This window comes from Zingiber officinale, chromosome 7B (genome assembly GCF_018446385.1).
Source record: "Zingiber officinale cultivar Zhangliang chromosome 7B, Zo_v1.1, whole genome shotgun sequence".
NCBI classification, from domain to species: domain Eukaryota; kingdom Viridiplantae; phylum Streptophyta; class Magnoliopsida; order Zingiberales; family Zingiberaceae; genus Zingiber; species Zingiber officinale.
This window is the reverse complement of record NC_055999.1, coordinates 97,527,268-97,552,413: the sequence shown is the minus strand read 5'-3', so window position 1 is coordinate 97,552,413 and position 25,146 is coordinate 97,527,268. Positions and strand designations below refer to the sequence as shown.

The window sequence follows — 25,146 nt, the reverse complement described above, 5'->3', positions numbered from 1 at the left end:
TTATAGTGCACACCTTATGGTACAAACCCCGTAAACATCTAGTATAATTTTTTTTAGAACTTAGGATTTAGGGTATACTATTTAAGATAATTTAAAAAAAAAATACATTAAATGCTCACGGGTTTTGCATCATAATGTGTACAATATAACATCCCTATATATATAGAGAGAGAGCGATATAGAGTATAATATTATGATGCTCATCTCCCATGCGTGACTCTATGGGGAATTAAGTGCACTTTCGGGCACCCCACTCACTTACCCACATACGAGTTAGACACGGGATATATATATATATATATATATAGATTTTTCATTCTATTCTCATCCCAAATATCTCGAAAACAATAATGAGGATAGATGGCAGATCTATTAAGAAACCAAACAAGGGACAGCAGGAAAAACAGGCTGTATATCTGTTCCATGGGAGTTGAAACAGTAAGCTTCCACCTGCTGTCCCGGCGACGCCGGCTGGATAATCACATTCTGCATCTTGATGCCCGTGCAGGCCCTGCTCTGGCTGCACCTCAAGTTGATGCCGATTCTCTGATTGCTCGTCCCTCTTATTCCGTAGTATTTCACGTCCCGCACTGCAACCGCTGATGTCTTTCTCCAACACAAACGAAACACAAAGTTTCTTTTTCTTTTTTTTTTTTAACAAAAAAATACAAAAAATAAAGAACCACAAGACGACTCATCGTACACGCTCAGTCTTTACCTTGTTAGAGCAAACTTGGTTAGGGCAGTAGTACTGGTCGATAATGATGGGATTGTACACTGCTGTCAAGTTGATATGCTCAAAGGTGATCCCTTTTACATGCCCCGATCCTCCCTGCATCCTCAAGCCAACAAACACACACCTCAAATCCATCAACAAGAACCATTAAGTCTCACTCAAATTAAACCCTAATGAAAGAAAGAAAGAAAAAACTTACTTGCCATGTCTTTATTCTCAGTCCATTTGTTGCGTGAAATATACGAGAATACGACACACGAATTTGCTCCACCACTGACACAGAGTGTTGCCCACCAAGGCTACCAATACTACAAGTAACTAAGCAACCTCAATTAACTTGAGTTCATTAATGAAACCGATCGATCGATCGATTCGATGCAAATCTAGTCGGTGTAACCTTATTCCGTGACCGGGCCCACATGTGATGCGGCTAACGTTCACATCGAAGGTACCATTGCCGATCGACACGCAATCATCTCCTGTAATAACCATCATTAAGAATTCTAATCTGTTCATTAATTAAGCTAAGTGGTTGTGACCTGTGGAAATTACGCAGTTGGACACAGCGACGTGCTGGCTGTGGCTGATGTGGACGCCGTCGGTATTTGGGCTTTCTCCAGGAGCGATCACGGTGAGCCCATTAATTTGGGCCTTCGAACTGAAGCCCAACACCACTTGCATTCCAGGGCTGTTCCTGATCAGTAAGCCCCTCACCGTTGATCCGTCGCAGTTCGCCACCTCTAACGCCTGGTTTTTATTTATATATTCTTTTTAAAAAATATATATTTTTTAATTTTTAATAATTATTATTATTTCGCTCGAGGACTTACATTAGGGGCAGTGGAGCATATCTGCAAAATTTAAAAATATATAATATATATATTTAACAAAAAGGGGAATAGGAAAAAATTGTGAAAATATACACTTACGTTTCTAATTTTACAATCCCAATAAGATAGTCCCTGGCCGTTTATCTCTCCATAACCGTCTATAACCAAACCGTCAAGACCGTTAAATAGAATCCAACTTTGCTCATTACTCTCCCATACCACGTTGGGTCTCTTGAGTGTTCCATCAATCTGTACACATTTTTTTAATATAAATTTAAAATTGAAATATATATATATATATATATATGAATATTTAAATTAATTATGAATTAATTACCTGAACATGGATTTTAGCTTTGCATGGGCCAGAGAAAATAATTTGGCTCAACAAGAAGGTTGTTCCTGATGGAACAAGAAGAGTAGGAGCCCCAGCATCTGCACACACTGCATTCCAACCTTTCAAAAATGCCTGAAAAACAATAACAATCATGATAATCTATTAACTACATAGCACATAGGTATATAATCGATATTTTCATGCAAAAAAAAAAAAAAAAGAGGATTGACTATCACTTGGGTATCATCTGTGTGCCCATCTCCTTTGGCACCATAGTAAAGCACATTGTGCACTGAAGCAGCCACTAGCACATTATTCAGAACAGTAGTCATTGCAGTACTCAACATCACTGCTAGTACTGTTCTATGATCCTGCAGGCAGAAATTAGATATAGATAATAAATCTTCATGTAAAACAAATATTAACATGCAGAAAAACACACCATGGAATTATCTCTGGGAATAAATATCGACATGCAGCAGTGAAGTATATATAGGGGAGGGGATTATCTGAAAGCAGTGCAAATGAGTATTAATTAAATTTGTTTATGACATTATTAATAAGTAGTGTGGAGAATTAAGATTGTATTAACAGCGAGTTAAAGGATGGTCAAACGCTTGGATACTTAATACATTTGCCGTGGAAAAAAGAAGGGCGTTTGTTCAGTTATTAAAGGGCATTTAATTTCTTGATAATAAAAGATATTGTAACAGATTAATTACATTGGAAAATATATTAATATAAAAACCGCTGTTGCTAAAAAAATATATGTAAAATGAAGATTATTAATGCATAATTATTGAATAAAAAAAATAAAAAAATCAACTTGTGATTATATTTTAAATGAAATTTTTTTAATCATTTTAGAGCAAGTTAATGTATAAAAGAAGTAATGTTCTTATGTTAGATTTTAATTATTTAAAACCATAATTTATAGCTCTTGATATTAATTAATTTATATATGAACTATTATAGAAACGAAATGGGAAAGTTTCATTTCCAGCTGGATTTTATTTAAGATGTATTTAAAGTCTAAAAATAAGTATTTATAGATTGTTTATGACATTTTAAATATTGATGACTAGTTGACTTATTAGTTTGATATTTAGGTCCATTTGAGATGTTTTTCTATAATAAAAAATAACAATTTTAATTAAATATGAAATTTATTAGTGATTAATTGAAATATTGATGACTTGACTTATTAGTGATTATTAATTGAAATTTATTAAGCTAATTTATTATATAAAAAGTAAATAATTATTAATTAAAATTTAAAAAACTAATGTAAAATGCTCTATTTATTTGTCTTGTTTAACTTCAATTTTGAAAATTACATTTTTCAACATTTATAATCTTTATTTATGAGTTTAAGTTTTTTTTTCCTAAAAAAATGTTTTTTTTGAGAGGGGCATACAATTTTTATCGTTTTCTTAGGGGGCAGAAAGATTAATATTAATATGAGAACGAAAAGTTCTTAGGTAATTTTTTATTTTTTTATTTGCAATAAAAAAGAAGTACAATAAACACAAGCAAAATAAAGATGGAAAGAGCAAATGAAAACCAATACAAAGCATGCCAGGAAAGTGGGGATACGGAAAACTTAAAAGTAGAAACAATACTTACTCATCATCAAAAGGTAAAAAATAAAAAAGTATAGAAACATTTTTGTGTAATTTCACTAGGTAGCTGGCCTCTATTAGACCCTTCCGAGCCAATCGCTTTGCTTGTGCTATTGTGCAGCCGAAATTTGAATTAAAATTGACGTCACATGTATAATATTTTAAGATTTTATTTAGTATTCACCTTTTAAGGTGATTAATCTAAGACCTACTCCTAATGATCTTTTTTCTATTATAACAATATCTTTTTCATATATTTTCTGGAAACGGAGAAATTTCTTACAAGTTATTCTTACAAAAACACAACAAGAAATACGAAATGAAAGCAAATACAACGAGTACAAATAACTTACTTTAAATGCTTTTTTATTGCTTAGAATTGTCACTTGTTAGTTCAGAAATGTAATAACACTTTGTTCAAAAATCTCCAAGAACAAGTTTTGAAAAACTCCTCAAAATCCCTCATTTAAAAACCTTTAGGTTGGGATTAATTTCCACCTATCAATCGACTGATCTTACTCATCTGTCGATTGATATGATATCAGACCATTGAACAACTTCTGAACTTTCTAAAATCTGTATGATTTTGTGGATTATTCAAACATTAGTCGACTAATGTAAACCATCAGTCGATATTTGATATTTGACTGAGCGAATCTGACTAGCTTCTGTTTAATTTTGATCGGTATCAATCAACTATGTCATCAATCGAATTGAATCAAGTGATATGAGTCGCTTCTATTCGATTGTTGAGGCCATCAGCCGACTGATATCGACCATCAGTCAATATGATATCATTAGTTGAGTCAAACAATTGAATCAACTTGCTTCTGTTCACCTTTTCACACCAGATAATCATCTTGTTTTGATATCTGAGTCAGAAGTTATGATTCTCATAAGTTTGCTTTGTCCTTTTCACACAGAAAATCATCTTTGAATTTGGTCGTTCTAATGACTAAATTTGCCTAAACTTCTCTACCACCCTTGCATTCGATCCAATGATTAGTTTGGGCTTCCAACTCTCACTAAGAATCTAGTCCTCAACCTTCTTGAATTTTCCTTGCCTTGCATCCGACCCTATGACCTCTAAGGACTTTCTCTTGCCTATTTTCTGATTGACTTCAGCCTACTAGGGCTTCTTTTGCTCAGCATCCGGTTCATCATGATTTGCCGAGACTTCCATCATCATCAAGTGTTCGGTCCTCAATAACTCACCTAGACTTTCCATCTCATGTCAAGGGTCCAGTCCTCCATGACCCACATGAACTTTTTATTCTCATGCCAAGTGTTCGGTCTTTCATAACCCACTTGAACTTTCTTTCTCGTGATAACTCTCTGTTGGACTTCTCCGCCAAATGTCCAGTTAACTGTGACCCATCTAGACTTTTCTCTTGCCAATTACCTGTTGGACTTTCGATCACCAAGTGTCCAGTTAACTGTGACTCACTTAAACTTTTTATATCTTGTTAAATATTCTATCAACCTTAACCTATTTATCTTTTTTGCTCAACTAACTTAACATATTGATTAACCATCAAGTATCTGGTTAACGTTAACTTACTTGACGTCTCAACCAACTAACATATATTTTGATCAAATATTGAAATCCCAACTCGAGTCAACTCGAGTTTGGTTAACTTAGTTAACCTTAACCATATGTCAATTACACCAACAATCTCTCCCTTTTGATGTTTGACAATATGCTTAAGTTAGGCATTTAGTGAGTGTGAGTCTTGGAGTAGAAATCGTCGAAGGCTTCGAACCAAATAAAACCAACATGTGTTAGACTTATTTTTCTTTCTCTTTTTCTATTGCTTTAACTCATGATTTTCAAAAAAGTGAAAAAGTAACGCCCCCCCTCCTAGTACTTTTCGATCCTACAATACCCTCCCCGATTACCTTTAGAGGTCACAATAATTATATTGTGAGATGTGTGAAAAAACAAGACATACAACTGATATTTGCAGCAGGTTTCACAACTTTCAAATCAAGTGTGAAAATTTTATTGCAACTCAAAATAAAGCGAATGAAGCCATAAAGACAATACTTGAAGAAAAATAATTAGTTGTTTCTACCGATGTTGTTGTTACTCCTGTTGTTGATGTTAATCTTGATATATTCTATCTTGCTTATGATAATGTTGTGTATTAAAGTGTAGGGACTTGTGATATGGAAGCAATACTCTAAGAATCACTTCCTTTGGTTGCACAATTACCTTTGCTAACCTGCGGTCCTCCTTGACCCACTTAGATTTTCCTTTACTTAACCATAATTAGGACTTTTCTTTGCCAATGTACGGTTATGCTTGACAGACCCACTTGAACTTTCCTTTGTCTAATCGTAGTTAAGACTTCCCTTTGCCAACGTGTGGTCCTCCTTGATCCACTTAGACTTTCCTTTGCCTAACTCTCGTGTTAGAACTTTCCCTTGCCTAACTTCCAAGTTAGGACTTTACCTTACCTAACATCCAGTTAGGACTTTACCTTACCTAACATTACCCTTGCCTAACCCTTGAGTTAGGACTTTGTCAATCAAATATCCGGTTCTCCATGACCTACTTGACTTTCCTCACATATCATTAAGTATTCAGTCAACCTTGATCTACTTGACCTCTTTCAAATATTTTCCAAACATATTGTCCAAACATTGAAACTCAAGATCAAATCCACTCGAGTTTAGTCAAACTGGTCAATCTTGACCCAAGAATGATTGCACTAACGATCTCCCAAAAATCTCTCCCTTTTTGATCTTTGACAATATGTTTAAGTTAGGTTAACTCATATTAGCTCAATTCCCATGCCAAATGCATAAACATAAGTTTCTAACTTAAATTGTACATTTTATCCCCCTTTGACGCACATCAAAAACTCTTCACCTTAAGAGTCAATTTTGTCAAAGAAACTTAATGAAAGTCTCATGCCTTTCATTGCGTCCTATGCTCAACCTTAAGCACACATTCATCACAATGAAGATTTTCAATCTTCCATTATCTTCAATGCTCAACCTAGAGCATCCATTATAATGAAAGTTTTTGACCTTCTATTGTCTCTTCATCCATATATATATAAAATCATGCTTTTAAGGAAGATCTCCCCCTTAAAACATACACTAACTTCTATCATTGCACCAACAATGATTAAAGTTCCTAAACCTTTATGAAACCAAAAATTAAAGTTTTGAGACTCAAAATTCAATTTTAAAACTAAACCTCCTCCTAAACTCCAAATTAGTCTATTTTAACCATTCCTTTCTTATTTTTAATCAAGAAAACTATGAACTATGCTAATGTACTTATACAAGTATTTTGGAGGATTAGGGATGGTTAACTTGATTAAACATAGCTTTAATGAACTAAAATCAGACCACTTAAACCAAAAAAAAAAAAAATAGCCTTCCTAATAGATTAGTTTCAACTACCAATCAATTCCAGCATGTTTTAATCGATTGAAGTAGGATTTTAATTGATTACTATCACGTTAATCAATCAACTGATCGATCCAGAAGGCTTCTGCTCATCAAAATCCCATTATTAATCGATCACCCTATCAATTAACATGTCCAAATCGATCACTTGATTAATCACCTGATCAATCGCCTAATCAATTGGAGTTTTGAATTTCAAATTCAATTTCATAAACTCATGAATAATTCTATGATTATTGAAAAATATGAAATTTTATGTAGACATTACTTATGTCATATAATATTATGGAAAATAGTTTTTTTTTTTATGAAAACAACTTCCATTTTCAAAGATTGATATAGAATTAGAAACCATTAAAAAACTTTAATATTTCACTCTACTTTGTATCCAACTAATCAATGGTAATTTCTATCAAAAGATAGACTTGACCAAGATTTTCTAAAATAATTTTTAAAACATAATTTCTAACCATGTTCCTTGGGCTAAATGCATATGACTTGTACACTAGTTTTCTCAATGATTGGATAACGCATAATCTATGTGTTTTGATAAAACTGAAACTCAAAAAAATGTACTAAATCAATAGCTTGAGTTTTGTTCATCCTCCTAGCATCTCACTTGTATCTAATGTGTATCCAAACATATACAAGTTAACTTATAGTTCTTGTGAGATGTGGATATTGGTTTTCCTTAATCTAAGGGATCATGCATTTCTAAGTAGGTATTTTAAGTTTTGATTATCCACCTAGGATATCACTAGATAATCAATGTCATTGCCCTTAATTACAAAGAATTAATAGTGTATGATAATGATCAATGACATATACCACATGCATATTTCTCAAAATAAATTCTAAGAATAAATCCTAGATCTATCATAAGTGACATGATGCATGTATGAGTGTGTCAAAATATCATGGCAACATGCATGTGTGATATGATGACATGTGATAGAGCATACAAAGCATGACAACTTTAGCAAAAAAAAAAAAAAACCTAGATTATCTATCTAAGTGTCTCTATCCTTAATCTATTTGCTAAGCCAAAAATAATCCTAAGTTGCCCTCATCTCCCAAGAAAATATCAAAAATCCCAACTTGACATTTCTTTGATTTATCCTATTTCTGCCAATTTTAATTAAGTCCAAATCTTTAAACTTTGTCACATTTTACTCTTCGAAAGAGTAAACATCAACTTCTCATTTTCAAGATGTAACAATACCTTGAAAATGCCCTCAAAGTGTCAACTTCATTAATGGTTGGGTTAACTACCTGTCCAATTAGAGTTGACATTCTCTAAACTCATCTAGGGTGTAGAGAACACACTCTTAGGAACTCAAAATCTATTGGCGCTCCTTGGGTGTGCTAGGTATTCATTAGGGATAACTTCCTTAGTTACCTTTCTAGGCTTCTTAGAAGCCTTGGTCACACTAGTCTTCTTAAGGTCAACTCTAGGGATAACTTCTCTTGTGACTTTCTTAGTGACTTTCTTAAACTTGTTAAAAGTTTTAGTCACATTGGTCTTTTTAAGATTACTTCTAGGGATAAGTTCCCTTATCACCTTGATTTGACTTCTAGACCTAGAATTGGTTCCATAATTATATGGAACTCTATGGTATGAAGTCACATCCTTCTTGGCTTTAAGTTTATATCCTAAACCTCTATGTCATTGAATGACTCTTGCTTATCTCTTCCTAGATTTTGTTCATTTGACCCCTTAAAGACATTTTTCATTCTTTTAAGGGTCTTTTCTAATTTATCAAGTCTTGACCTCAAGACTTAATTTTCCATCCTTAAATCCTTAGATTTAGATTTTTCTTGATTGTATTGGATACTTTTATTTCTAGGCCTATATCTAAAGTCCTTAGAATTTTTGCCTAGATTATTTTTTACCTTCCTATCCTTAGGTGAGGTAGTCCTAGCATGATATATACATATTTTTTCTTAATTCTATCATGCTTCTTATTTTCATAATAAATAACATTAAAATGATAAAAAAATGTTAACATGCTTCTTATCATAATTAACATAATTACCATTAACTACTGGTACCTTAATTTTATTCTTGGAAGCTCCCCCTTGATTTAAGCTTCCTTCTTAATTCTTGACCGAAATCTTCTTCTTTGGGCATTGATTCTTGTAATGTCCCTTTTGATTACTAAGGAAACATATAATATGCTCCTTACCTTTGCACACCAAGGCTTGTGTCTTCTTTGACTTCTCCTTAGCCTTGGGTGTCATTTGACTCTTTTTCTTGGTCAACTTTGGATACTTACTCTTGTAGTTGTTGATACAGTCTGACCTGGATGTTGTTTTGCTGTTGACACTGATTTAAGTTTGTATCAGATATTTAACTCAGATTAATTACTAATCTAGGTTGACTAGGTTGACCTGATTGAAAAAGTCCTAACTGGGATGTTAGGCAGTTGGAAAGTCCTGGTGAGTGAAGCCAGGTGAAAACCCTAGTCAGTGAAGCTAGGTGCAAGTCCTGGTGAGTGAAGCCAGGCAAGGAAAAATCCAGATGGATCAAGGGTGATCGGACATCTGGTGTTGAAAAGTCCAAGAAGGAAACTTGGCATGCGGAGTCAGAGAGGGTTCGGTAGCTCGTTCTCTAGGACCAGATGAAGTCGGAGAGGGCTAGGGAGCTCGTTTCTCCGGACTAGGTTAGAGAGGGCTCGACCAGGACTGAGTCGAGAAGCTGGATCGGTCGGCAGACCGATCCAGTGTAACCGACCGATCAGGAATCGATCAGTGGCTACTGAACGATTACTGATCGGTCTGCAGACCGATCAGAAATCGATCAGTAGCCTACTGTGATTTTACTGATCGGTCTGGAGACCGATCAGGAGGCTATAAGCGCTTGGGAAGAGCGACATCTGATCGGTCTCGGGACCGATCAGATTAGTGCCTGATCGGTCCGCAGACCGATCAGAAGCTGCGCGTATTTGGAAAGAGCGACATCTGATCGGTCTGGGGATCGATCAGATTAGTGTCTGATCGGTCCGCAGACCGATCAGCGATGATCCAGAAAGCGTGGATCGGTCTGCAGACCGATCCACGGGACCGATCCACGGTATTGTTTGTTTTGCATGCACTTTTTCTGATTGCCGTATTTGTTTTCACCCATCTGTTTTTAACCATCTGCTGTGAGTCTTTTTAGCTTGCAGGTTGCAGGTCACACTCTCATGGTTAAATTCAAATTGAGCTTCATTAAGAGAAGAAGACAAGTGCTCTTTACACTGTGATTTGCTGCAACAGATGCATTTGAGGCATCAACGTTCACTGGGTTTCTGATTGCGATTGGGCTGCGACCTGCTTGACTCCTGGGGATTGGTTCGAGCTCAGAAGACGCCAGTGATGACTGTAATATCATTGGTGTGAGTTCAGAGAACCAGGTAAGGAGGAAGAGGGATTGGCTGCAGCGCTGATTTGCGCAGTTTTGGACCAGATCGGTGACAGCAGAGATCAGGTTTGAGAAGCAGTAAAAACAGCGAGAGGAGAGAATAGAACGACAACAAGAAAGCTTGAAAGAAAAGTCTGTGCTATTGTGCGAAGTTCTTGAGCTCTCGGGTGAACTGCGATCTCTGTTCTGCTACTGATCCTCGCGTGGTTGTAAGCATTTTTATTCTCCTTTGCCACCGAGCTTCTGTAAGTCTCGTGCTTTAACTTAGATGTTTCTTGAGACGTTGTGGGGAGGTTACTCCACCGAGAAGGAGGATTTGTAGCCGGAAGTTATCCGGGGTGCGATCTACCGAAGATCAAGGAGTCGTCCACCTTACGGACATGCCGAGGAGTAGGGGCAAGTTATCCCCGAACCTCGTAAATCCTAGTGTTAGTGTGCTTGTGTTTTTCTTTCTTTTAGTTGTCTAATTCCGCTGTGCTAACAATTATCTGTGTAGAAGTTTTGTTTAAGTTTTTGAAGGGGCTATTCACCCCCCCTCTAGCCATCTAAGATCCCAACAAGTGGTATCAGAGCAAGGGGCTCTTTGATTCGGATTAACACCCAAAAGAGCAAACAAGGATGGCTATGAAGGAAGGTTTTAGCACAAATTGACTACCCTACTTCGAAGGAGCAGATTTTCAATATTGGAAGGGCCGCATGGAGTATTACCTCAAGACCGACATTGTCATGTGGTTCTCAGTCAAGGAAGGTTTCACACCACCAAAGGATGAAGAAGGTAAGGAACTCGATTCGTCAAGGTGGTCTACCGAACAACTCCGCAAAGCACAAGCCGATGCCAAGGCTATGGTCACCTTGCAATGTGGAATCGCCAAGGACCAACTCGTCAAGGTAGGTCCGTTCTCGAGTGCAAGAGACCTATGGAACAAACTCATCGAGCTCCAAGAGGGAACTCGAGATTCTCGGATTGCCAAGAGGGACCTATTCTTAAATCAGCTCCAAAATCTAACCATGAAGGACAATGAAACGGTAAGTGAACTTCATGGGAGATTCAAGGAGATCATCAACGGTCTACACTCTGTGGACGAACGAGTGGAGAATCGCGATCTAGTAAGGTACGCTCTTAAATCTTTTCCGAGGAATGCCTTGTGGTCATCTATGGTAGATGCCTACAAGGTATCCAAGGATCTTTCCATTGTTAAACTAGATGAATTTTTCTGTGAGATGGAACTTCATGAGCTTGCTAACAAAGGTCAAAAAGAGAAGGGTATTGCTTTATTTGCAGGACCAAAGAGCAAGGATGGTAGAAGGAAGAAGGAAAAGGAGATTACCTCATCCACCTCTTCTTCCGAATCCGATGATGAAAGTGGATCATCATCAAGTGAGATGGCGAACTTCGTAAGAAGGATTATGAGAAGAAGCCGAAGATACAAAGGAAAAGGTAAAATTAATGATCAAAATTTTGATAAATCTAATGTTATATGTTATGAGTGTAGCAAGAAAGGACACATTCGGAGCGAGTGTCCGAAATTAAAGAGGAAGGAGGAACGAGCCAAAAAGAAGGAGGAAAGAGTCAAGAAGAAGAAGGCTCTCAAGGCCACTTGGGATGAGTCCTCATCAAGCTCATCGAAGGAAGAAGAGAAGATGGAAAAGAGCACCCGACAATTAGCACTCATGGCAAGGGAGGTTTCGGACTCCGAAAGTGAGGGAGATTCGAGCGACGCTTCAACCGCGGCTTCATCATCGTCGGATGATGAAGAGGTAACCTCTTCTCATATAGAAAAGTGTTATAAGACTATCACTCATTTATCTACATTGCTTAAAAAGTCAAAAACAGAAAATAAAGTGTTAAAAGAAGAAGTAAAACCTTAAGGACCCTTAGGGAAGATGAGGTCGATGACCTACATCTAGAAGTCCTTGAGGATGAGAACAAGGCGTTAAAGGGTGAGGTTGAGAAACTCAAGAAAATGCTTGAGAAATTCTCAACTAGCTCTAAGACTCTAGACATGATTCTAAATGCCCAAAGGGCAGTCTACAACAAGGCCGGGCTAGGGTATCAACCCAAGGAGTCGAGTTTCATTTCTCTAATGTCTAGAACTCAAAATAGTAGATCACATGTTTCTAGGGCTCATGGAACTAGGAAAGGTATGACCAAGGCATGGGTTCCTAGGTCTTTTGTTGTAGAAGCATTAGGTCCCAAGATTTGGGTACCTAAAACCTCTATCTTCCGTGTCTTGTAGGCATTGGTCGAGGGGGAGCATCTATCAACTTGGTTTGTTGATAGTGGATGCTCCAAGCACATGACCGGGGACAGATCACTGTTTACAACCATTCAAAACAAAAGTAGAGGTAATGTGTCTTTTGGCAATAATGGTAGCCTTAAGGTTGTAGGAGTTGGAGACATTCATATATCCGAATGTCTCCATATCAAGAATGTCCTTCTAGTCAAGGGGATGACTTTTAATCTCCTAAGTGTCAGTCAATTGTGTGATACGGGTTACACAATTGAATTTCATTCAAGTCAATGTTTGGTTAAACACATTGACACACTTGACACAGTACTAGTAGGCACAAGGGTTGATAATATTTATCAAGTATCGTTTAAAAGTGCTACTAATGCTTTGATTAAGTGTTTCATGTCGAAAGAAGAAGAGTCTTGGCTATGGCATAGAAGGTTGGCACATGTAAACATGAAGAATATCCGGAAGTTGGCCAACCAAGGATTAGTGCGAGACTTATCCAGCATCAAGTACCACAAGACCAAACTATGTGATGCATGTCAAAAGGGTAAGCAAACAAAAGGTGTTCATAAAGGTAAAAGCATTGTAAGTACATCTACTGCTTTAGATTTATTGCACATGGACCTATTTGATTGCAGTAGTGTAATATCATTGAATGGAAGTAGATATTGCTTGGTAATCGTTGATGATTTTACTAGATACACATGGACTTTCTTTTTGAAACATAAGGACCAAACTATAGATATTTTTATTTCCTTTTGTAGAAGAACTGAAAATGAAAAATCGACAACAATTAAAACCATTAGAAGTGATCATGGTGGGGAATTTCAAAATCATAGGTTTTTAGAGTTTTGTCAAGAAAAGGGATATAGGCATGAGTTCTCTACTCCAAGGACCCCACAGCAAAATGGGGTTGTGGAGAGAAAGAACCGAGTCCTACAAGAGGCTGCACGAAGCATGCTCAATGAGTACTCACTACCGAGCTACTTATGGGTGAAGCTGTGAATACAGCTTGCTATGTGCAAAATCGAGTTTTAATACATAGGTTTTTAGGAAAGACTCCCCATGAACTTTGGTTTGGGAAACCACCTACAATTAAACATCTTAGGGTGTTTGGTTGTAAGGTGTTTATCTTGAACACCAAGGATCATCTTGGGAAGTTCACGGCTAAGGCTGATCAAGGGATACTGGTCGGGTACTCTCTTACCAGCAAAGCCTATCGAGTCTACAACAATAGGACTAAATTGATTGAAGAGTCCTCTGATGTAGCTTTTGAAGAAATCCCTAACTTAAATGATCAACCAAGGGATGTAGGAGAAATTCAATTTGAACTTAGAAATCTAAGTTTGAATGATCAAAATGAAGAACGAGTCGAAGTTGACTCTGATGTTGATGAGCAAAGGCAACAAAGAACTCAATCTGATCCTTTGCCTGATATTGAGTCCTTGCCTGTGCCTAGTGAGACCACTCATGAGGCACCGCCAACACCAAGACAGTCTAGGTTAGCCACTAGTCATCCCCAAGACCAAATTGTGGGAGACATCCAACAAGGGGTTAGGACTAGGTCATTCTTTAGAAATGAGTCTAATGAAGTCGCATTGATTTCAGAGATTGAACCAAAAATAGTTGATGAGGCATTGCACGATCCTGATTGGATCTTAGCTATGCAAGATGAGTTAGGTCAATTTGAAAGGAGCCAAGTGTGGGACTTAGTTCCTAGACCTAAGAAGACCACCATTATTGGAACTAAATGGGTCTTCAAAAATAAGTTAAATCAAAAGGGAGAAGTTGTAAGAAACAAGGCAAGACTTGTAGCCAAGGGCTATAGTCAAGTCGAAGGTCTCGATTATGATGAGACTTATGCTCCCGTGGCCCGATTAGAGTCCATTCGTTTGATGCTAGCTTTTGCTGTACATAGAGGTTTCAAGCTCTATCAAATGGACGTTAAATCGGCCTTCTTAAACGGATTCATCAAAGAAGAGGTCTATGTTGAACAACCACCGGAGTTTGTGAATACCGAAGTTCCAAACCACGTGTACAAGCTCAAGAAAGCTCTTTATGGGCTTAAACAAGCACCTCGAGCATGGTACGAAAGGTTGTCAACTTACCTATTAGAAAAGGGCTTTGTAAGAGGCCAAATAGACCCAACACTATTTCCGCGTAGAGATGGTGAAAACATTTTTGTAGCCCAAGTGTATGTCGATGACATAATTTGTGGCTCAAATAACAAGGGCTATTTGAATGAATTCATTTCTCACATGGAAAGTGAGTTTGAGATGAGTCTAGTAGGAGAGTTGGCATTCTTCCTCGGACTTGAAATCAAACAAACTCGAGATGGAATTTATGTCCATCAGACAAAATACACTCAAGAGATGCTTAGAAAATTCAATATGAGTGACTCTAAGGAAGTGTCCACTCCAATGGCGACAAACACTCGCCTTGACAATGATGAGAGTGGAAAACCAATTGATCTAACGTAATATAGAAGCATGATTGGTAGTCTTCTATATCTCACAACTAGTCGACCAGACATACTTTTTGCTGTGGGCATGTGCGCTAGATATCAAGTCTGTGCCAAGGAATCTCATTTAAGTGCAGTTAAGAGAATATTGAGATACCTTAAGGGCACAATTCGAGTATGTCTATGGTACCCTCGTACAGAGTCTTTTGACTTGATAGGCTATACCGATTCCGATTATGCTGGGTGCAAATTGGATCGGAAAAGCACTAGTGGGGGTTGCCAATTCTTAGGTTCATCATTAGTTAGTTGGTCAAGTCGGAAGCAACATTGTGTTGCTCTCTCCACGACCGAGGCTGAATACATTACCATGGGAGAGAGTGTATCACAATTGTTGTGGATGATTCACACTCTAGAAGATTATGGACTTTCGTATAAGGGAGTGCAAGTGTTGTGTGACAACATTAGCACGATCAACCTAACTAAAAATACAGTCCATCATTCGAAGACCAAACACATTGAAGTGCGTCATCACTTCATAAGAGATCACGTAGCTAGGGGAGACATTGCACTCACATATGTTGAGTCAAAGTCAAACCTAGCTGATATTTTCACCAAACCCCTTCCGGAGAATGAATTTAGTCATTTAAGGAGGGAGTTGGGAATGTGTTTGGCTCCTTAGGTCATTAGAACTTCACCATGATCAATAAGGACTATTAAAATGACAAGAGTAATTGGGACAATAATTTGGGCAACTTGGGAACATCTCACACAAACTATAAGGTTTAACAAAATATTTTTGTTTGCTAGAAATGGGGTGAGATGCTAGGAACAACCAAATTATTCAAAATGTATCATGCATCTCTTGAATAATTAGGTTGAAGAGACATTAATTGAGTATGGGGAACACCATTACATAATTCATGTGTAATTGGTTCCTAGATCTTACTCATATATTCCAACCAAGGAAACTTGGTTGGGCCTTTGCCTAGATTTGATCTGATTTTGATTAATGGGTTGTTTGATATGGCTGTAAATGATTTTGAATGAAAAATAAGACAGGCTATTGAAGTAATTCTAGCATTTTGAATATATTTTGACAAACTTGAAATTGTACATAACAAAGGTGAAAATTTTCAATTTTCAGGCCTTAAGTTGTTTGTTTTCTAATGTCTGCAACCTTAAGGCTATAAACAAGTTCATACCATAACTTTTAGGTAAGAGTTATGCTTGTCGATCCTCCAGGTTCTAGGCTCTGAACTTGGAAGTTTTCCTAGAGAAACTTCCATGAATTATCGAACACGAGTTACTGAAATTACTATTTTCAGTTACTGAAATTACGGGAGATACTAGTATCAGACACTGATCGGTCTACGGACCGATCAGTACAACCTGGAACGCTTGAGCCCGCTACTGATCCCTTTCTGATCGGTCTACAGACCGATCAGAGAGTTCCCTGATCGGTCCGGAGACCGATCAGATCAATTCGGCACAAAAGCCATCGATCAATCGATCGGTCACCGACCGATCAGGGGACTTCGCTGAATGCTACTGATCACCTTCTGATCGGTCCGCGGACCGATCAGGATGTTCCCTGATCGGTCCGGGGATCGATCAGGAGGCTTCGGATACCTTCCGATCGGACAACCGTCCGATCATTTCTTCACCGTACACCCATCTAAACCCTTAAAACCTCCCGATCCCTTCCTTTTCCTCGCTCACGCGAAACCCCAGCCGACTCTTCCCACCAGCTCACCCTTTCTCTTCTCTTTGCACGCCAAACCCTAGCCGAAGCTCTAGCCCTCGGAAGCCCTAGCCTAAAGTTCAAATGGCACCAAGGTAACTTCTTACCTCTCTAGAACTTGGCATTGTGTTTTCATTTCTCACTGAATCTTCTGTTGTTCTGTTGTCTCGGTTCTTGATTGTTGGTGGCTCCGGTGCTCACTCATTGCCCCATTTTACCACATTGCTAACCCCTTAGGAAGAAACCAGTAGGTGAGGGTACTTCCAAGTCCAAAGATAAATCCAAGTCCAAAGAAACCTCCCGACCTCAACCGTCCAGTTCGGGGAGATTCCTCAACCAACAGTTTGAAAAATCCTTTAAGGAAAGGACCTTCAAGTTGCTCCCATGTAGATCAGTCGATAAAAACTACATGAATGAGTTTTGTCCAGCGATTACGGAGACCATAGCCTACTATAAACTTGATTCCTTGGTATATTTAGAGAGGGATATCAACTTTGACATAGTTTCTGAATTCTATAACAACCTTCATCAGACTATTGATGGTAGTTATAGATCAAGAGTGGCTAAGCAAAACGTTGATTTCAGCTTAATTGCCTTCTTTGGTTATTTAGGTTGTCGTATGTGTTCGGGGATGGTGTTCTCATTCTATCCTGCTTTGCCTGAACCCGTGCCTCATCCTCTTGATGTCTCATCTGACTCGATTTATGAGTACTTCTTTGGACATCCGAGACCGGATGGATTAGATGAGTTAGATGTCGATTTTCCTACATTTGCAGCCCTTGGCCTTTCTGCTCCTGATTACATTCTTTTCAAAATTGTCACAAACTGTCTTCTACCTATTACTAAACCATTGGCAGAGATTCGACCGTATCATTGTCTGATGCTTTATGGGTTGCGTAGGCGTCTTGACTTTGATATCATGTCGAGTGTCTATACTTCTATCATATCTCATAGCGAGCCAAGCGGTTACACCATCTATATGCCTTATGGGCATGTAATTACTGACTGGCTTGAGACCCTGGGTATTGACGTCTCTAAGGGGAGGATAGTAAAGATGGTTAGGCAGGATTGTCGACTTGGGAAATGTGCGTTTTCCAAGTCTGGAATCTTAGGACAGGCTGGGGCGGTTAGGTGGAAGGATGGGAGGGCACTAGGTGAGTTACCTCGACGACAGGTTGCTGCTGCTGCTGCATATGGCGAGGCGGATCCAGATCTGCGCTGGCAGATCGCTGAGTTGGAGAGCTGATTTGATGGCCACGAGGAGATGATGGCTGCTGAGTTTGATGGGCTACGCGTCCGGATTGACCAGGGCTACGATGATTTGCGCAGTCAGCAGCTGGCGACCCGTCAGACGATTATGGACTGGATGGCCAGATATCCACCTCCGCAGGATTTCCCGGGCTATCCATCTTCGAGCAGCGGCTTGCCACCTCAGGGATCCTTTCCTCCCGCTGATATTGCTGATGCTCCTCATGATGAGGAGGCTGACTGAGACACACTGTTCTATGATATCATATTGATTGTATGTTTTGGATGATGGTTGCTAGATACTTATGTCTGACCTGGTTGTATGCTACTTACTGTTACGCTACTCATTCTTCTTTATATATTTGCTGTTCTTTTCTTGGTTGTTACTATACTCTTCATATGTCTTTTATTTCTTTATTCATTTACTGTCCTAAAATACACTTAGAAGGAACTCTAGGGGGATTAAGCAGAGGACAGTATGGATTAAGGGGGAGCTCTTTAAGTTATCTTACCTTGTTCGCTCCTTTTCGGTGTTTGACAAAGGGGGAGAAGATAACTAAGTTTAGTAATGAATGAAAGGTTGATTTAAGGGGAGAGGATGACTTTGATTTAAGGGGAGAGGATGACTTTGAGTCTTTTTGAATCCTCTTACCTAATTCGCACCTATTCGACTAAGTTAAGTGATGAATTGACTTCATCAAGTCAATATGAAAAAGGGGAGAAGATAACTAAGGTATATCCGTCTTAGGGGGAGGATCCTGATTTCCCTAAAATTATGGGTATATGAGCATTTCTGATCTAAACTTAAATCGTGTTGTCAAACAATAAAAAGGGGGAGATTGTTGATACAGTCTGACCTGGATGTTGTTTTGCTGTTGACACTGATTTAAGTTTGTATCAGATATTTAACTCAGATTAATTACTAATCTAGGTTGACTAGGTTGACCTGATTAAGAAAGTCCTAACTGGGATGTTAGGCAGTTGGAAAGTCCTGGTGAGTGAAGCCAGGTGAAAACCCTAGTCAGTGAAGCTAGGTGCAAGTCCTGGTGAGTGAAGCCAGGCAAGGAAAAATCCAGATGGATCAAGGGTGATCGGACATCTGGTGTTGAAAAGTCCAAGAAGGAAACTTGGCATGCGGAGTCAGAGAGGGTTCGGTAGCTCATTCTCTAGGACCAGATGAAGTCGGAGAGGGCTAGGGAGCTCGTTTCTCCGGACTAGGTCAGAGAGGGCTCGACCAGATCGAAGTCGAGAGTCGGATCGGCCGACGCACCGATCCAAGAAAACTTGACACCTGATCGGTCCGCCGACCGATCAGAATCTGCGCACCTTCGAACGAGCGACGCCCGATCGATCTCGAGCTCATCAGGATTTTACCGACGGCCGGAGACCGATCAGGAGGCTGTAAGCGCTTGGGAAGAGCGACATCTGATCAGTCTCGGGACCGATCAGATTAGTGCCTGATCGGTCCGCAGACCGATCAGAAGCTGCGCGTATTTGGAAAGAGCGACATCTGATCGGTCTAGGGACCGATCAGATTAGTGCCTGATCGGTCCGCAGACCGATCAGCGATGATCCAGAAAGCGTGGATCGGTCTGCAGACCGATCCACGGTATTGTTTGTTTTGCATGCACTTTTTCTGATTGCCGTATTTGTTTTCACTCATCTATTTTTAACCATCTGCTATGAGTCTTTTTAGCTTGCAGGTTGCAGGTCACACTCTCATGGTTAAATTCAAATTGAGCTTCATTAAGAGAAGAAGACAAATGCTCTTTACACTGTGATTTGCTGCAACAGATGCATTTGAGGCATCAACGTTCACTGGGTTTCTGATTGCGATCTGCTTGACTCCTGGGGATTGGTTCGAGCTCAGAAGACGCCAGTGATGACTGTGATATCATTGGTGTGAGTTCAGAGAACCAGGTAAGGAGGAAGAGGGATTGGCTGCAGCGCTGATTTGCGCAGTTTTGGACCAGGTCGGTGACAGCAGAGATCAGGTTTGAGAAGCAGTAAAAACAGCGAGAGGAGAGAATAGAACGACAACAAGAAAGTTTGAAAGAAAAGTCTGTGCTGTTGTGCGAAGTTCTTGAGCTCTCGGGTAAACTGCGATCTCTGTTCTGCTACTGATCCTCGCGTGGTTGTAAGCATTTTTATTCTCCTTTGCCACCGAGCTTCTGTAAGTCTCGTGCTTTAACTTAGATATTTCTTGAGACGTTGTGGGGAGGTTACTCCACCGAGAAGGAGGATTTGTAGCCGGAAGTTATCCGGGGTGCGATCTACCGAAGATCAAGGAGTCGTCCACCTTACGGACACGCCGAGGAGTAGGGGCAAGTTATCCCCGAACCTCGTAAATCCTAGTGTTAGTGTGCTTGTGTTTTTCTTTCTTTTAGTTGTCTAATTCCGCTGTGCTAACAATTATCTGTGTAGAAGTTTTGTTTAAGTTTTTGAAGGTGCTATTCACCCCCCCTCTAGCCATCTAAGATCCCAACAGTAGTGTCCATTTTTCCTACACTCAAAGCAAATGATATTATTTTTATTTTTATAAATTGAAATCTTTATACCTTTGCTTATAGGGAAGGGACTTGGTTCTTCATTTATTGATCCAAAAATTGAAGTTTCTTCTTGTTTTAGTGTTGATGATCTATACTCCCCCTCAATCCTTGAGGTAGATGCCTCTTTAATTTCGTCCTTGGACGTTGAACATTCCCCAACATCCGAATCCTCATACACTCAATAAAGAGTATCCCCCTTTGCCTTTGCCTTTACACTCTCTTGAGAATGGATCTTCTTCATTCTTTTTTCTTCTGATGTTGAATATCTCTCAACCTCTGAATCTTCTTCTTCTTGATTCAATGAGTTTCCTTCTTTGGTTTTGTCTTGATTTGGTACAGTGAAGAGATCTTCATGAACTTTTGCCAATTTTCTCCAAAGCTCCTTGGCATCTTCATACTCTCCAATTTTGCTCAAGATATTGCTTGACAATAGATTGCCCAATAATTTGGCCACTTTAGCATTTGACTCACATATTTGGATTTGTTCCTCGCTCCATTTGCTTTTCTTGAGAATATTTCCTTTGTCATTTGTTGGATCTTGGAAACCTTCTATTAGAGAAAATCATTGCTCTATCTCCATCATCAAAAAAATTTTAATCCTTGATTTTCAAAGATCGAAGCTTGCCGATATGAATAGTGGAGGCGCTCTAGTATCATATTCGAGTCCATCTCAAAAATTTATCTTGAAGTTGAGCTCTCTAGATAAAATCTTTGACTTGTTGACTTTAGGACTTTAACTTCTTCCTCTTCCTCTGCCTCTAGCTCATTGCCCTTTACGGCGATAAGTCCGGTGAAGAACGACCTCGCTCTAATACCACTTGTTAGGATACTTCGAGAGTTAGAGGGGTGATTAGCTTTGTTCGCTTTGTCGATTATGATTTACAATAGAAGACTCAAAGCAAACACTAACGCCTTAATTTACTTGATATCCACCTTAATGAAGTGACAAACCAAGGATCTGATCCTCTCTCACATATCCATTATGAAATAACTCCTTCTCAAAAATACTCTGCAGATGGAGAAACCTCATACAAGTTCTCAATAAGAATATAATACAAACAATAAGTAAATACAAGAATACAAATGGAAAATCTCTTCTTGCTTGATCTCTTATAGCTTGTAAATACCTCTTGAACCTTGGAAGTACAACAACACTTGTCTTCAAGAAGGTTCAAGAACTGGCAACAATGGCGGAGATGATATTGGAGAGAAAGGTTACTAAGAGTTGCGGCGAAAATGCCCTTTATCTGCACACTTTAAGGTTCCCAATCGATTATATTGGACTTGATTTCAATCGATTGCCATGTTGGATTCTCATTCAAACATGTGCAACGTCTCTTTTCTTCTTCTCTCAATCAATTAATCAATCGATTACTTGACTTCAATCAATCGCTTGATCAATTAAGAAGCTCACTATTTGTCGTGAGTTTCTCCTCCTAATCGATTGAAAAACTCACTATTCGTCACGAAGAAACACTCTCAATCGATCACCTAATTGATTAGTAGCTTTAATCAATTACCTAATCGATCAAGAAGCTCATTGTTCGCTCACAAACTCTCTCAATTGATTACCCAATCGATTGGGGAAGATCATGATCGATTACTCAATCAATCAAGACACTTTCTATACTGTACTTCGTCAACCAATCAATTACTTCCATCAATTACCTAATTGATTGACCTCCATCAATTACCTAATTGATTGGTAAGTAGTAAAATATGTAGAGCTTTAAATGAACTTCATTTCATATCTGAGATTACCTCATTTTGATATCTGAGTCAAAAGTTATGATCTTCAAAAGTTTATTATGTCGGAACTTCCTCGTTTCATGCTAACTCCCTATTGAAATTATGACTGCAAAGTGTCCGGTCAACCTTGATCTACTTCGATATTCCTCTTGCCTAATTTCAGTTAGGACTTTCCTTTGTCAATGTGTAGTACTCCTTGACCCACTTGGACATTCCTTTGCCTAACTGTAATTAAGACTTTACCTTTGCCAACTTGCGGTCTTCCTTGACTCACTTAGATTTTCCTTTACCTAACCATAGTTAGGACTTTTTATTTACCAATGTGTTGTCCTCCTTGACCCACTTAAACTTTCCTTTGCCTAACCACAATTAGGACTTCACTTTGCCAACGTACAGTCTTCTTGATCCACTTGGACTTTCCTTTGCATAACCCTCGAGTTAGGATTTTTCCTTGTCTAACCTCTGAGTTACGACTTTGTCTTTGTTTAACCTCTAGTTAGGACTTTACTTTACTTAACCTCCAGTTAGGACTTTACTCTTACCTAACCCTTGAGTTAGGACTTTTCTAGTCAAGTATCTGATCCTTTACGACCTACTTGACTTTCCTCACACATATCATTAAGTATCCGGTAAACTTTGACCTACTTAACCTCTTTTAAATAGTTTCCAAATATATTATCCAAACATCGAAACTCAAGCTCAAATTCAGTCGAGCTTAGTCAAACGGATCAATCTTGACCCAGGGACGATTGCACCAATAATCTCCCAACACCGGACTAGTACTCTTGCTTCCTAGGTGACTTCTCAACTATATTTTAGTTACTAAAAAATCTCAAATTATATTAACTCATTAAGAAAAGTTAGAATCCCAAAAGAAAGAAAAAAATCTTTGTTCAAGTGTTACACTTTGTAATCACTTAGCAAAAAAGAGATAATAAGGGATTAAAGATAGTTATTGTGAGTAGAAACTAATAAGTTACTCCTTTGAGACAGAGTTAGGTTACTAGAAAATAATTATTATGTTTCTCTTGATATCAGGTATTCATTTAAGACCTTGTGTAGATTTTGAGAGGGACGAACCTTGCGTGTGGTAGGTAAGTGTCTATCACCAGAGGCATGAGGAACATGGTTAAATGATGAATTGACTAGGCTTGGATATTGACAATTGAAAAAGTTAGGTCACTTATTGCACTAACTATAGAGAACTTCTACTTAGGTCACACTTAGATAATTTTGTATCATGCTCATAAATGAAACTACATGATAGGATTAGACTGATTCACTAGGGATTATAGTGCGCCATTTACACAAATAAATTTAAATTGCATGTTTTGTTTGAGAATAAGCAAATGTTTAAGTCTGAGGGATTTTGATGTGTGCATTTCATATAGGCTTTTTTATCATAGTTTGACATACATTCTATCCCATTTCGTGTGTATATATGTCATGTTTTCATCTATTTGTACTTCATTTTGTTATTTTTACTCTTTTAATTCAGATGACCTCTCTTTGCTTATTTTCATTGATAGAATATGATTTCTGGAGCATAAATCCCTTGAAACGTGAACTTGGAGTAAGGAGCACGCTCTGGTCGTGCCCCATGACACATGCGTGCTCCTATAGCCAAAAAAGATAAAGAATGGAGAGGAAAAAGGCTCAACACAAGCTATACATGTCTCATCATTAAGTCGAATACATGAAGAATACATGAAGAAAAAGGCTTTCAAAATGAAGTTTTAATCAAGGAATACGTTTCGACCGTGTCCCATGACATGAGAGTGTTCGTACGGAAGAAATCGATTCCAAAATAGTGATAAAATGGAGCTAACAACTTCCACCTGCGTGGCATGGGTCGTGCCAAAAATGATGATTTTCCAGAGCTGAACAAGGGTGCTCGTGCCAGCTGGCACGGGGTCATATCAGCCTTGGACTACACTACAGATCAAATTTTGAATGACCATAACTTTCAAGTCTATTTGAGTCACGAATCATAAAACCTATAGAAATGTAGATAATTTTGAGATCTACAATTTTGATTCAAGGTCCAACTCGATAAAACCGAGTTTAAGGGTAAAAAAAAAATCTATTTTAGAATAGCCCAATAAATCTATAGATCTAGACAGTTTAAGAGAAGTATAAAAGGGACAAGCTAGCAAATCCTTGCTTGGATCATCTTAGACCAGAGTGACTCTATTACCCTCCTTGGGAGAGAATTTTCCCTCTACGAAAAATCCTAGAGCAATCATCTTCATCCATTTTGATGATCCATCCACCTCCGGAGCAAGAAATCATTCCGAAGATACTGAGAATCTTCTTCTTAAGCATTTCTTTATCTCTATTATCTAATTTGTATTGTATGAATGCTTCTCTTAGTATCTTCGGATTGTAATTCTCTCATTATAGAGTAGTTCTCTTGATTATAGGAGTAGGAATAGCTCATTTGATATGTAAATAATATTTTGTTTAATCTATTGAGTTTGCATGTTACTTGTTCGATGAAATGTGTGATTATGGCCAAGGCCTACTATGTATACACGATCCTGATGCCAAAAGTATGAAATTTGTATCTCATGAGGATTCGAGGATGAACCGAAAGGAGAATCTAATCCTCTGACCCATAGAAACATGAGATATGGAGAGTCAGCTATGAAAATAGATCGATATGCTATGAGCAGTAATAGGTTGTCATATATCTTAATCTATCAATCTCAATTCATCGTCACACAGTAGGAGAAGGCTTATTTAGAGTTCGTGGGATCTCACGAAAAGGTCTCCTTAGGGAAGTCATCCCTAATTTCAATCGCTCTAAA

At 38.4% G+C, this 25,146-nt stretch overlaps 1 protein-coding gene across 1 annotated transcript; it reads right to left on the bottom strand.

Moving 5' to 3' along the window:
• Positions 1-337: 337 nt before the first annotated feature.
• LOC122004588 (probable polygalacturonase At1g80170) lies at positions 338-2,378 on the bottom strand. Its single transcript, XM_042559450.1, has 10 exons — positions 2,346-2,378; positions 2,140-2,274; positions 1,904-2,035; positions 1,666-1,815; positions 1,567-1,587; positions 1,276-1,483; positions 1,134-1,215; positions 936-1,044; positions 719-832; positions 338-606 (listed from the first exon to the last, which is right to left on the bottom strand). Exons 1-10 carry the CDS (start codon positions 2,376-2,378, stop codon positions 373-375), a joined length of 1,218 nt encoding a protein of 405 aa, XP_042415384.1. The 3' UTR covers positions 338-372.
• Positions 2,379-25,146: the final 22,768 nt, after the last annotated feature.